This window comes from Lepidothrix coronata, unplaced genomic scaffold (genome assembly GCF_001604755.1).
Source record: "Lepidothrix coronata isolate B3197 unplaced genomic scaffold, Lepidothrix_coronata-1.0 Scaffold64, whole genome shotgun sequence".
NCBI classification, from domain to species: Eukaryota; Metazoa; Chordata; class Aves; order Passeriformes; family Pipridae; genus Lepidothrix; species Lepidothrix coronata.
Window position 1 is genome coordinate 1126407 of NW_016690244.1, and position 15680 is coordinate 1142086.

The window sequence follows — 15680 nt, forward strand, 5'->3', positions numbered from 1 at the left end:
GTACAGGGGGATAAAAGCATGGTGGTAAACTACACATGCGCAGGCCTTTCATACATGGGTGCAAACAGCAGGCCCACTGCCCATCAGGATGGACTGAGCCTAACAGTGCCGGCGTTCCTGCTTGTGTCTCTCAGTCTGGGTGCTGCTTCAGAATCCTCCAGTTAGCGAAGTAATGAAACAAATTTACCCTTTGCACTGTCAACTCACACACGTATACCTTGAAACAATCTACTCCCAGCATACCTAGCTGTTTCTCTCCATTCATATTCTTCTCCATCCCTGAAGTAAAGTTCATCCATTTCAGTGAAGAGATCATGAGGAATGTGTTCATCATCATCTTCAGTACCCAAGATAAACTGCACCCGTTGAGATGGTGTGTCTTGAAGAAAAGGAGAAACTTAACAATTAAAAGAATCCATACTTATATTACACAAGAAACACTACATAACAGTAAAAATTCCTGCTCTCAGCTAGAAACATGCAGCACAACATCATTTTTCAGAGGGAAGAGGAACAAAAGAAACATGGACATTTCTTTAAAAGAAGGCTCTCTGAAAATTTTGCATTGTTTCTGAAAACAAAACATCTGAAAACTTACGTTTATGAAAAGTAATTAAGTATTTTTAGCTCTTCCATAGATTGCCAATGTGAAAAAAAAATCAACAGCAAAACTGGTTAAAAAAAGTAAAAATTAATGAATCAAAAGGCTAGAAACCTTATTTTCATTTTGAGAACAAAATAAATGATACCATCATAACACAGACACTAATTACAGGAGAAAATGAAAAAACAAAACAGGCTGTTGGAAAAAAACAGCCCAAATAATAGCTGAAGATACTCAATTGTGAGTACCTAGGTACTTGTACTGTTAAAGCAGAAGACTTTTCTATGGTCTGTTGCTACTAACATAGGATAAGAAAAAAATTAATTTTTTCATTGTGTAGTTGGAGCACTATGTATAAATTAGCACAGCAAAGCAGAAGCTATGCAGCTAAAGTGTTAAGGAAATATTTTACCTTCTCATAATATAATGCCCATTGGAATAGGCTCAGTAAAAACTTGTAAGGATATTAAACAATCTTTATTGATTAAAAGTAAGTACTGGATTTCAGTGCTATGACCAAAACTTTAAAAAAAACCCCACCAATAAAAGCACATGGTTTTAGATACTTTTAATACCTATATAAAGATTTTGTTTCAACTCAAATTACAACGGTTCAATAATGTAGTAATTATAATGTTATCTCAGGAAGGTCAGAGACCAAAGATTCAGGTAAATCTCAATTTTAAAAATTTTACTTTTTTCACTGAAACATCACTCTCACAGCTATGAGATGTGAACATACAACTGTATGCTTCTAGTGTAGAAGGAAGAGCACCCTTTAGATTTAGACATAAGATCTGAATTACTAACAAACTTAATTCAAATTTGAATTTTGCTTATGCATTGATGTTCTGGCATAGCTCATCATCCAGTAACAGTTCTGAAATGAGCTCTTTTGAATGCAAACAACATTCATTATCAGACCCATAGCGGATTGTTTCCGTCCCAAAAGCAGTACACCCCAAGAATCCTGCCATAACCTATGTATCCAGGATAAAGAAATAACCAGAACAGAGAACTGATTTTCTATCAATTTAATATCACTTGGTGCTTCAAAAACCGTAGAGCAAGACTCTACAAACATAATGTCAATTATAATAATTTACATTTGGGAGGGGAAACCTTGAAGATGGATGAAACCAAGAACCAGAGGAGAATGGCAAAAGGAGACTTGTCAAAGCATTTCCATTGGAAGACTCCTTTTTTTCAGGTATTGGTCCTGTGAAGAATATGGTTCTAGTTATAGAAAGGTAATAGTGAACAGCATGATGTCCACACTGGAATTCAAACATTGCAGCGTAGCCTGCCCATTCACTGCAGTGTAGGAATAAAAGTGGACATAGGGTCTTGAAGAAAAACTGCTAAGAGTACTGCCAAATAATTTCATTTCAGAGAATGATAAGAAAAAATTATCATCTCTTGAGGGTAAAAGGTAGACTGGGGGGCAGTTTATGATCCAAACCACAAACAATTCCCTTACTAACAGACAGCAAAAAGGTTGAAGTAAATACTTAGATCATTGATCAAATTACCATGGCAAACGCTGCTTCACAGCTACATTCTTACTTTTAAAAATCAGACGAAGAAGCATACACGACTACACAATCTGAAAAAAGGTGTCTAATTTAAATAACACAGATTTTCATGCTACAGGAGAGCATTACAAAGCTCTAGTCTAACCTATTCAGTGCAGGCTGCTGAACATTCATGTGGACAGCTGGACCAAGTCCAATAGCTTATGACTTAGATAAAACACAACCACAAAATCCTTGTCTGGTTGTACACAGAAAGACGTTAATTACAGAGAGAATAAAAGAAATAGCACAAAACAAGCAACATTTAAGCAGCGTTAACTACTACAAGTTTATTTTCAAGAGAGGCAAAGAACTGGCACAACAAATTTCTTACCATATGATGGAGATTCTCGGCCATCCTCTCTGTCAGTTTCTTTNACGGCCTGGCTTTCCAAGTGGGACATGAACTCCAATATACACAGCTCTGTGGCCTGTTTAAAAGGAAATAATTAAAGAAAAACTGACCTGCTGCCCATATTTAGCATCTAAAGACAAGGGGTTTGAGAAAAAGAAATCCAAAAGCACTAGACAAAACTACCTGTAGTAAACTACTAAGAGCATTTCGTTTCTGTCCTCCCAGGGTGTCAAGTAACTAGTGCTAGACTCATTTCCCTGATAAATTGTGCCATATTCTTACTCAGTTTAAAAATTCAATTGGGAAACAAGTAATACATAAATACAAGCTTGACCGATAACACTGAAAGAAACTACTGGATAAACATGAAGCCAAGGCAGAGGAATTACACAATGCTCCTCTTTTTTGCAGGGATTCATATCAGGACAGTCACTAGAATGGCATAAATGTAATCTCCTGGTTCAGCTTATTAACATCATTAAGAAACTGACCCATCATTTAGAGTCTGCAAGGAGTTTTCTCTTCCTGAAAGAGCTGCCAACATTTCCTCAAGTAGCATGTGACACATCTAGATGGAACTGATGTTCAATTACACCATTAATTTACTATCAGGAACATAATAAGAACTTATGTTTTGAAGTGTATGCCAACATCTCTAACTTACAGAGAGGCTGATTTTTTTTTTCCTATCCTAGATTTTTTTTTAATAAATTTAGGAGGACATCCTCAAATTAATAGACTGCTCTTTAAATCATATACTTTCAACATCTTGTTTTTCCTTTGACCTTTCACATTAAGACAATACTCTCATCAACTTGGCAAAAGAAATCAATCAACAGACTGTTATGAACATATTACTACTGTGTCTCCTGTAATGGAGATAGCATATACAATAGCATTTCAATTCCTATTTAAACAAACAATCTCCGGAAGAGACATATTAACTAGAAGCCTGGAGGTTAATGCTAAATATTCTGTTTCATACTGCAGAAGAGTTATTTCAGAAGACTGACATTAACCAAAGGAAAAGGAAGTGGTTTTCCAGCTCTTAGACAAATTCAGCAAATTTACATGATACAAGCAAGCCCTAGGAGCTGTGACTGTACACATACATGCACATATATATGTGTGTATGGAACACACAGATTAGACTGAAGATATTGAAAAATCCCGGTGATTAGAGTTTTAAAGAAATAAAAAGTGGTAGGACGTCAAACTTGTTTACCAAAAAAGAATCCCTAAGCCTAAAAAGATACTGGCTTTATAGAAGTTTTGTGTATTTTTACAGTGCTACATGACTAAAAATACAAGTAAAAATCAGTATTAACACATGAGTAAGTTCAATGTTTAAATAATTTGGTCAAGATTCCTTTTCACGTAACAAACCCCAATTCTTGACAGACTTCCAACACCAGTTTAATTAGAGTCAACTGACTGGCACTATGACCAAGTCTGAAATTAAGTATATTAAAAGCTATTTGTTTCCATGAGTGGAAAAGAGATTTATAGAGTCCTATTTATAGAGAGAGACTTATCTTTTGTGAGCTTCTTCCAACAGGAATACCCAGCCCCTGCTGGGCAGCCTGACCTCCACCCTCCATGACTGCTATGCACAATGCAATTCCCAGAGAACTTAATGCCAATGTGACACCTAAACATAAATAAGTGCACTTGATATATAATATGACCAGGAGGCATCGTTAGCTATGGTCATGTTATTGATACTATCATGATACAATAATCTTATGCACAGAGAAAACAAACGTAGTAGGCTCAAAAATAATTGCATTACTCACCACATCCCACTCAAAGCTGCCTGGTGCAACCTAGCGAGCCACCACTCACTGCAAATGTTGTTATCATGCCTGTTGAGATTTCTGTTTTATTTTATAAGTTCAACTGGCAATTATTAAACTACAGTTTACATATACAACTAAATGGTTCTATTCGTTGTCAAAGTTTTGGATTTTTTTGCAGGAACTATCTCCTCCTAAAAGAAACTCCAGCATTCTTCTACCAATAGAACATTTTATATAATTCCTTGTTTTAATATTGTTAATAAGACTGTTTTAACCATGTGTTTTGAACATTGCACACACAAAAAAAACCCCTTGCAGTAATGTGAAACTGTTCAGGATTTTACTTCCTGAAAAATTGGAAGGACTTCCACATTTTGGTCTCTTGCTTTACTCATAAATTAGAGACTAAGATTCCACACTGTTTCCTGTACTCAGTAACAAACAAAACTCCCACACAATTTTTTCAAGGGCCTCCATCTTCAACAATATAGCCTGCTATTGCAAAAATTGGCATTTGTAATAGTGTGATCATTTCCACAGTCAAAGACTACGCTGCAGCATGAAGAGGAGGTAGAACAAGCAAATTAGGAGTCTATGTCCTTATGAGGAGTCTCTATCTGCTTTTACAAAATTGCAGTCTGACAAAATTTTTTTCAGTAGAAAAGTTTGAAGAAGAGCAGATATGTTGCAAAGGGACAGGTAAAAAACTATGGAAAGCCAACCTGAAATAAGCAACAAAACAAAGGTATTTTTAAAAAACCTGTGTCCATAGCAAATTCCTTTCCCACCAAAATGCACTGACCTCTCAGCTATGACTACCACAGAATCAAGTCCAGGTGCCTCATGGCTGCTTCAAGGCACACGAAGTAAGCACTGCCAGTCAGTCAGCCCACAACCTACAACACTGACATTCCTTTTCAACTCTGAAAGGAAACTTTAAAGAACCCACCTTCTCGCTACCCTAGCAAATGAGGGTCTCACAAAGACAGGGAAACATAGACACAGTCTTGCAGGCAAATGAAAAAACAAGAATACCTTCCCCAAACCACTTCTGTATATGCAAAGTGACTGCTACACCTGCAACGGTATCTTGGGACGATATGAAATGTTGATGAGCGAGATGATTTGCAGTGATGATTAAGTAAAATGCATCACAATCCAATGTAATTCTATCAGAATAACTTGAAGAAAAAAACTTGATGTTGAAAAAGAGCCTCTGAATTAATTTTCTTTTTCAGAGCAAGCATTGGGGGTGGCAGTACAATAGACTAAGACAGTACACCAGACTGTTGCTTAAGAAAGGGACTTCTTTTCAGTATCACAAACAGTTAAAAGTAAAGACATTTCGACTACTACCTAGGAAATCCAAAACTATTACTTTTGAGTATACTGCCATTATTACACAAAAACATGTTGCAGGTATATTCACTCCAAAGGTAGGGTAAAACTAGATAATAAAACTTGGACAAGCTTAACTGATTCTAACTCAACAAAGAAAAGCACTGAGAAGCCCTCTAAGAATAAGACAGCTGCATTGAGTAGGTCAGTGTTCCCTTGAGTTTCGTTATTCAGATAAGAATAATAATATTTGGAGGTGGACAGATGAAGATTTACTTACAAACACAATTTACAAGGAAAAGCAAAACAAAACAAAAGAACAGGGATTTTTTTTCCTTCATTTCCAATGAACTGGATGAAACAACCTATAATACCCTTCAGCCTAGTAAAAAAACAACACACAAAAAAACAACAAAAAAAGTTAGCTCTAAAAAGGTTGGAATGTATATTTCTAGCATCATTGTTATTTCTAAAAGGAACACTACCTTTTACTTGAATATTGTTTTTTAAAAGCTTGAAAAGTACAATTATGTGACCTTCAAAGCTTTATTCACATAAATATCTGTACCACAGTACAACTTTCAAGCAAAGCTTCTTACAGAATTACTATAAACCAATAATCAATAGAATTAGTAGACTGCCCAATACTAAATTTAGTAATACAAAGCTCAAGAGATAATTGCTCATTTTAATCCAACATGACTTTATCCAAGCTTAGCTGTTCAAATCCACCAAGAGCATTTACTACTTAAGGCCCTTATCAGTATGAAACAAATTTAAATGTTAGGAACTTGCAACATCTCTATCACATGGTTGGTATCGCTCCAAAAGTAAGTTTGTTTAAAGTCCTTTAAAATTCACAAAAAAGAAAATGCTTTAAGTTTCCCAATTTCTCCCCAAAGCTCCTATGAAAATGGTAATAGAAGACTTCTGAAGTCTGAGAGATCAAAAACATGTATCCAAAAATCCTCTGATGTCACAATGCTTGAAGTACAATTCCACATAGAACTTTGGCTAGATGCCTTTTAAGCTTCATACAAAGAATAATATTCTTCCACCACATGTTAATAATGGAAAAAAATTCAAGTGTATATCTATGTGAATTCTCAATTCCTGTTACTTAGAAATTTGAACTAAGAGAGATCACATATTATTGATGGATGTAAGGACCATCAAAGAGGTGAGCTACCTGGTCCAATCTTGCTCAAAGTACAGTCAACTTCAAAGCTGAAGCCATCTTTTTGATCAGGTTGGTTAGGATGACAACCTGCCAAGCTTTTAGTACCTTTAAGGATATATACTCTACAGCCTCTCTGGGCAACCTATAACAATCTATAGCAATATACTGCATGAAAAAAAATTTCTTAAGTATTCAATCATCATTTCCAATACTTCATGTAGTTCCCCTCACCCTTTCACAATGCACCTCCAACAAGAGTCTGACTCCATCTTCTCAATAAACTCCCAAGTCTGCTGAAGACAAAAACTTTGTGACAAGATTTACTATTTTTTTTCTGAAAGTCTTCAAATAATAATCTGAAGAAATATCATTTATTTTAAACAAAGCCTTTATTTAATCAAATAATGTCTTTGTCTATCTTGCCCCCATACAGAGCATTCCATTATGGAAAAACTGGAGAATCTACAGGAGAGATCCTAATTTGTTCCTTTAGATCATAAAATGGGGGAAAAAAAACCCAGCTGTTTTGTTGTCTCTTAACTGACATCTCTAAATGCATTACCCTAGTAGGAAAGATTTGGAACATAGCATCTCATGCCTTGACATTAATTTCTCTTACGTCACAGAGTACTTGTATGCACAAAAATAAGCTCAACGCAATCTATCAGCACAACTTCTACCTTTTCAGTCACAGGACTGTTCTGAAGGTAGAAGCACACAAATGGGAAAAATTACCTAAAGTGGATGCAAGAAATAAGTGTGAGAACAAAAAAGTCTTTTCATGCCCCAAAAAACTTCAAAACCCACAGGTCTTCTCCAAATAGTCCCTGCTCTGGTAAAACTTAAGGAAAAAGAAGAATCCCTCATTTACACACACACACCCCCACACCGCCCTCCCCCCCCTTGTTTATTTATAATGAAAATTCTGAAAATTCACTCAAGTCAGTAATTCACTGAAAATACTTCTGTGTTAATTCTCTAATTTTCTAATTAAAAGTAATACCTCATTTCTGAAGAATCCACAATTAAATACATAAATTAATATTGATAGTGAAACTCTTTGCATAAGACATAAATTGAATATTTTAAAACGAAGAGCATTTTTCAGTTATTGTATAAACTTTAATTACCGAGGACTCTGCGCTTTATTACAAGAACTATCTGACAAAAGCTATCTCTTGCTTTCAGAATTAAACATTTGAGATAAATTTTTCAAACCAAATCTGTATAAGGGAGTAAAGAAAATTCTTTCACAGGATAGCTATATGCCATAGCTGGAACCCAAAGGTTCTCCACAGTGCAGCATATTTTAGAATCCACAACATCTCCTAAGCTGTACTCCGAAATCTTCTACTGCTCCTAGTAATTAAGTATATCTGAGAATACACTCTTTATACTTGGATAGATAAAATGGAGAAGCATAATCCAAAACCACAGTAAGCACAGCATATGGTAAGGCAGCTCGGTAAGAGTGTTTTCTCACTACACAACAAAAGATAGCATTATATTACGCTAACAGAAGCAGTAAATGCTAGATTTCTCATTACACGTAAAAGTGATTTTTTTCTGATTTAAAACCAAATGTGAGTTGGTAGGGGCAGTCATAGAGAGAAATGCACTGAATATCCCCATTTGACATAATCAAATACTCAAAAAGCCATAATCAGTAATTACATTAGACATGCAGGTAGGAACAGTAATAGGAAAAGCTTAGTGCCAGCTGGCAAAGCCACACAGGGATTCTGGCACAGTATGTGCACCCCAGGTCTCTGTGGTTCGCTGCCAGCACCCATGTCCCTTGCCTGGGAAAGGAGCCAGCACTTGGTACTGTGGGAGCTGGGCCCCACACTATCTGAAAGTCTTTGGTCCAGCCTGTCTCTGCAGCAGAGCTCAGGAAAAAGGATACATACCCAAGAAAATTTCAGAGAGTAGTTTCTGTTGGAGGAGAGAAAATCTAGAAAGACACAATTCAAGCTAAAGTCCCACTAAGATCCAAGACTGGCCCTTTGTCCACTAATCACATCATAAAATCAAAGAATGGTTGGAAGGGACATTAAAAATCATCAGGCCTCCATCACACATACCTCCACTGCCCTGTAAGGACAGAAGGCTTCTACATTTTTAACACTGTGCATGTTAAGTATTTAAAAAAAACTTCTGCAAAGAAGACTTTTTATCTTCATCAATGGGTCACTAATACAGACACTTTATAATTTTTATCACACTCCTCTCTTGTACAACTGCTTAAATGGATCATTTTGCCAAATGCATCTATTTCCTGATATTTTAAGATATGAAAAATATTACATAGGGAATCTTCTCAATTCAGGGATATCACCAAAGAGCATGGATAAATGGTGTTCTGCAAGAATCGTTGATGGCCATCCTAAATTACTTTTGTTTTCAAAAGTAGTTTTGCGTTTTTCTACTTGTGGACCACATAAAAAGACACAACTTCATGAGAAACCATTTCAGATTTTTTTTTCCTGTTAAACATGTTTCTTTTTCTAGACCATAAGGGATCTCCTAAAGGTTAAAGCCTTCATTCTCAGTTTGAGCACCATAACAAACCTGTTCTGTACTGCCTATTCAAATCTGTACAGCCTATTACAGAACACAAAAACATAACTAAGCACAATCTTCAACTACCAGCAACTACAATGTCCTGTTTTATTACTTGTGTTACCTGCTCCTGTACAACTTGTTTTCTTAAAAGATTTGACAGCAATAATTCATGGGTTTTTGAACAGTTGAAATTTAGATACATCTAGAATAGGTAGCTAGTATTAATATTATAGAATAAAATAATAGTAAACCTGCCACCTGAAAAAAAAATCCCAGCAATAGATTCTACTACAAGTTGCCCTATAATTCTTAGTTCCCCAAAACCCTTTCATAATACTGAAACAATTTTTAATGACTCATAACCCTTTAAATTGCAAAACACTCGTAGAGCAAGTCTTCTACTTATATAGACAATATTCACTTATAGAGAAGGAAAAAATTTAATTACCTGTCATTGTCAACTAAGATTAAGCTTTTTTCATAAATAAAAATTAAGGCTCTAAACCATCAACGTGTAAGAGATGAAAGGGTCACTTGAAATGTAAACACTACTTACACCTGCCACAGGATCGTGTGAGAGTAGTGTAGCTATTAAATCATCTTAACTCTTGAAGCTGCTGCTCGGATTTATGCCACAGAAAACTAGCCTACCAAGATACACATTCTTGACCTCAGATTGTTCCTGGAACAAAACTTCTGTTATATGTAAACTCCTTATCTTTGCTATGCTTGTAACTGGCCTGCTAAGAGTAACAGAATACATCTCTGTTCCCTTAAACTGTATCTAATGAATGTATCCTCAAATCAGGACTGAAAATTAACTACACATTTTAAAAGATAGGTCTCGGTAGTATCAAGCCAAACATCGTAACACAGGTTTAAGAAAATCTTCCTTGAACACCTTCTTTGAACATGGTTCTTAAGAGAAAACACCTTTAACAAGATCACAGAAAATACCTTTGCCATTAATATTCTTGCCTTACTTCCACCTCCTGGCTTACTCTGTTATTACTCTCATTCATTGCATCTCAAAGAGCCTGGCATCAAGTTAAGAACATCAGGTGCTCTTAAAAAGGTTATTTTAAGATGTTATTCCCTCTTCTAGTTCTCCTGTAAACTGACATTTGTTATTTCAAAGTAAGGCCTTACAGCTTCAGTTAAGTGCAGTACCTTTATTTAGTACACACACAGTCTGCCCACAATTGCAATTTACTGTCTCTAACCATTTCTCTTTTACAGGAAAAGTGTTAGGAAGCAAATAGCCTGTGCCTAACCTTTCTAAACTAAACACTGTCACTCCAGATAGGTACCACACTTTACCAGCCAACATAAATAGAATGCAGGGCTTGAGAAGCCCTAAATCCAAGATCTAATTTTCCCTTTAGCATTTCGCCCTCTTTCCATTAGTATTTCATCACAAAATTTCCAGAAGATATTAATATTCAATACTGACAACAACAAGAAACCTTTGCTTTAGTATCAGTAGCAAAATTATACCTTCTACAGCAGCAAATCTATCAACACACTTTAAAGCAGCTAAATATCACCTGTCCATGCTGGCTCCTAAAGGTTTGGTGCTTCACATCATAGCTGAACTGCATTTACTGCTTGCTGCCTCTCCTTGAAAATATATCAACACACACTTCTGGAAAGGTTCCAAATTCCTAGAACTGCTTTTCAAGTCACCAGAAACACATGTTGAAAGACTGGACTGAAATAGTTTCAGGTCTTAAAACACTTCCAATGCCTAATGCTTTAGTACAGGTCTTCTTAAGCCTACAGGAAAATCTTCACGTCAGAAATGAAAAAGAATACTAGTTGGAGTTGCTTTACTGCTTGCAGCCAACAATTCCATTTCTCCCCTTTAAAGATTTTAATACCACAATTAAAAACAAAACCTCAAAATCCCACATACCTACTTTCATCATAATAGCTCATAAATAATGATCTTGTAAACAGAGCTGTTAAGTCCACATAAGTTTATCCTCTAAAACACCCTGAATTTGAAGAATCTTTGAGAAGATAACTATATGAGTCATAAACAACAACACGTACATTCCTTTCTCTTTCATACAGGAAAAGAAAAACTTGTTCTTACTTTGGAACAATTTCCACTGATTAAAGTCAAAATACATACTGTCTCTCCCTTTCGCCATTCTACCAGTAAAAAAAAAAATTCTTAAAAATATAGAAGACACTACAAAATATGTGAATAATTCCTACTCATGTGTGAAAATGTGTGCCTATATCAAGCTTCAGATATTTGATAATCCTATTGGAATACATTTTTCTTGTCAACCTTGTCAGATGATTCTTACTAGTTATTTGTTTAACCTCTGTTTGTGTTGAGACATTTACACTGGGTCACTCCAAAAAGAGAGATGTAGTAAAAGGAAAGATAAGGCTGCATGACTAAGAGCAAGGTGAGGACAGTGAGATCTTGCCTTCTCCTTTTAACTGCTGACTCAATTGCTCATCAGACAGAAGTCTTCATTTTACCTTAATTTGTTCTTTGGCTGTGGGTAAGACAAGGGTATTTTCCACAGTCAGCACTTAAATTGCCTCAAGCAGCCTGAACCCCCTGCCTTCCCACCCAGTATCTCAGGTAACTACAGTGTTGTACTAGCTGAGGCACTCCTACCAATGTGCTATGAAAGAGACTGGGGAAATTATTTGGCCGCACATTCCCATGTCATTCGTTGCGGTTGAGGCACTACAGCTGCTCAGGCTGCTGCCCAGCACACCACTCCAGCTGGATGCCTGCTTCCCCTTTAACCCCTGCCTGCCTGCAAAACATACTCATGCTTTCTCTGGGTCATCTCCCAGAGAAAAGCAAGAGAAGGAAATTAGGGAGGAGACAGCTTAAATCTGCACTGAAGATTTAATTGCAGAAATAGCCAAAGCAGTGGTTTCCCCACCGCTCAACCCCATCTAAACTGTGGCATTCTCACAGCCTCCACCACTGCACCTCTCAGCCTTACATTCATACTTCCTTCCTCTGCTCAGCACTGGCACACATCCATCTGCGTGGCAAATCAGTTTGGGATGCTCAACAGCTGAGAGCTTGACCATCTTCCTTAGTCAGGGCTGTTATATTTTCCACTGGCTTAACACACTTAACCAGGCTTATGGTATGGTCAGACAAAGGAGAGTGTTAGCACAAGACAAAAAAGAGTAGGAGAATGAAGGGACAGAGCAAGAGTATGACTGCAACAGCAACAAACAACTTTAATCATTTTAAACCATCTCTTGGTGGTATAAGAAAAATGTGACAGCAACCTAAATCAACTTCTTTCAGCTAGAAACTGCTGCTGTCATGGCTCTCTCCAGCGTTCTGCAGCAGTAAGAGCCAGTACTACTTAGTGAATCTACTGATAGTCTTCTAGCATTCTGCAAATGTTAATTAAGCTTCAGAGCATTCTATATGAAAGACAACTAAGATTTTAACACTGGATCTCTCTAGCTGTTTCCTCTGGATTCATTAATTAGCATCCATGAATCTTCATCTCAATCTAATTCCTTTTCAAATAAGAAAGAAATTGTGTCTTAGATGAAGTATCTAATTTTACATTTTGCTACATGAAACTAAAACAGTGCTATTTTCACTGCTAAATGCAAAATGCTGAGTCAAATAATGAAGACCAACAGGATTCCATAGTGCTGTAACTGACTGCAGATTGTGGCATGGACAGTTTACTATGGAACCAGAAGCACTGTTACCCATCTGTTCAGACTCTCAGTATTTAAAGTGCATGACCACAATCACAAGAATACTTAACTTTCAGAAAGCAAAACAAATATCTCCCTCATGACCCCTGTTTCCTGAGTTTTGATTCTGCAGAACTTGACATCACTCATGCTGGAAAATTACTTACCAACAGCAATCAGTTTTTCAAACCTAAAGCTCAGAAGCAAGTCTTCCTTGGAAAGCTTCATAAAGAAAATTTTTTTAAATTTTTTTCTGTGACAGATTTGAACAACAGTGAGTATTTACCAGCATGCACAGAGACCAAAAACACAGGGCAGGTCATCTCCATCTTTCGCTAGTTTTATTCGCTAGAATTTCACGATAGCCATAAAATTCTGATTTCTTTCAGCATGGAAAACACATCTTTTATCCCTAGGCAAAAAATGCATGTTAAACAAACAGAAAACCACCACAAACTTACTCTCTAGTTCTTCCTTCTCAAAATTTGTATTGATAGTAGAACTGATTTTGCCCATATCTACAACAGCTTCTTCATCGTGACCCTGAAGAAAGAAGACAAAAGTTTAAGTTAAAATTAAGTAGAACTAATTTTTTCTTAAATTTCTAAATATGTTCTGAAACAGTATACCAAAGTTTTCTAAACCAGTACATTTTCACCACTTAGAAATTGAGAACGAAAACATCACTGAAAATCTACCCATCCAATTCTTCAAGAAAACATTACCCTATATTGAAGGAAAAAGAGAGTAAATCCACAGACAAGCTAAATACCAGGCAATTTGCTTTTTCAGTGCTCTTGATTTCATCGTATAAATGGTTAGGACACACATTTCAGGAGTGCAGTATTCTTTTACTTTTTTATTCAACAGCAATCAATCTACTTTAATAAAATAACTGGGAAATTAATAGGAAGTTACATAACTTGACATTCAGAGATCCTGAACTCATCTGCTTAGAGGACAATTCCTGAGATTTTCCAGCACAAATAAGACGCTTTTGTGAACAAAGGGGTAGCAAAAGGGTTAAGTTACACAACTTGGGGGCCTCTCCTACACCAACAGCTCTGGAAAGATGAAAATAACTGCTTCACTCAGGTTTCAACAGCCAGCTTGTTAACCACATCCCTACCTAATTCACTTTTTTTTTTAGGCACAAAGTTAAAAAGCAGAAGTTTCAAGAAGACCTGGTCAGATTCCATTACTACTGAGATCACACCACTCATAATGTAAAACCTTAAAAACACTGCCTTTTGCTCAGTCTTGACAGAAATTAACTGAGCAGCACAAATCTCAATCTCATCTCAGACCTGACATCAAAAATAACATTAAACTTGCCTTTCTGCATGTGTTTGCATTCCTTAGAATACAGTCCACTTTTAACAGCTCACAAATTACAGCCTCCTGACAGAACTGGTTCTCCAAAAGACCCACAGCCTAAGGGTAGTGCTTCACATCCAAGTATAAGGGCACACTAACTGCTAAAGATTACTGTCCCTGCTCTTTCTGCTCCCTTGGGCACATGCTTTTTTCCTTAAACCAGACCTAACAATCATGGCATCAGATAAAAAGCGCTTAAGCAATGGATTTTAGGTTTTTAGCTGTTTTAATAACAACTTAATTAGTTTTCCACTGGATCAGTTCACTAAAGTGACTTTTCCTGAGGAAAAAAACAGAAGCCTAAATCCGGAGTCTTACAGGGACTGGAAACCCTAACATTGTTGACACTCACCTAAACTTTGGTCTTAGAATTATGCAATTGCTTTATATATAGAACAAGTTTGTCATCTCACAGGAAAGCAGCAAGGATGAAAAATAACATACCTGTTTAACAGGTTCAAGTTAAAACAAACTGTAGCAGGTCCCACCCCCAGAGAAAGCTGGTTTTGGACATGTAGCTCCTCAGTCTTAATAAAAAAGATATTTACTACAGTGTATTGTGCACACATACAAACACGCACCAAAATAAATCTAACTCTTAGTTTGCCTATTGGGGAAAGGAGATTAAAGAATATGAAGATGACAACCACCACATACTGGGAACAAAAAAGTCAGATGAGGTTTAAAAAAAGGTTAAAGACAGCTAGACCGCAAAAAAAAAAACCAACAGCAGTTGGCACTATGTAAATAAGCAAGAATACAAGAGAAAAAAAAAGAGTGGCATATGGCAGAACAAGCCTCTGAAAACTAAATAAAGGTTGACTCTGCGTTGTGTCCCTAAAAATAGGGTTTTCAAGGAAGGCATTACACCATAACCTAAACTTTGTCACTACTGCTGCATTGCAAAAGTAGTTTTTCATGTAGGGTAGAAAAATCAAAATTCCTGCACACTTCACACAGTTACAATTAAAAAAATTGGTGTGATTAAACCAAAGTCCTATTAATGAAGAATTGGCAGAAATCTGAAAACTGTCATGGTAAGATGATGGGAGAGTGATGGGGGGCGGGGGAATAGTATTTCCTGTCTCTGACACAACAAAATCAAGTATATTGTAATACACTCCAGTTCACAGAAACAGATACACACAGTAATCTTGAACATTACCATTAAACTCCAAAT

General features: G+C 36.4%; 1 protein-coding gene across 9 annotated transcripts in view; it reads right to left on the reverse strand.

The window, feature by feature from the left end:
* Nucleotides 1–15680, reverse strand: part of SLC4A7 (solute carrier family 4 member 7) — a 93677-nt gene that overhangs the window by 44704 nt on the left and 33293 nt on the right. For all 9 annotated transcript variants that reach the window (XR_001875320.1, XR_001875319.1, XR_001875318.1 and 6 more), the window contains exons 2-4: nt 13585–13666; nt 2513–2609; nt 244–379 (exon numbers count right to left, since the gene is read on the reverse strand). Coding sequence is in view for 5 of the 9 variants with exons in the window: in XM_017817984.1 (XP_017673473.1) it covers nt 244–379; nt 2513–2582 (206 nt within the window). In the remaining 4 variants the exon portion in view is untranslated. The remainder of the gene's footprint in view (nt 1–243; nt 380–2512; nt 2610–13584; nt 13667–15680) is intronic.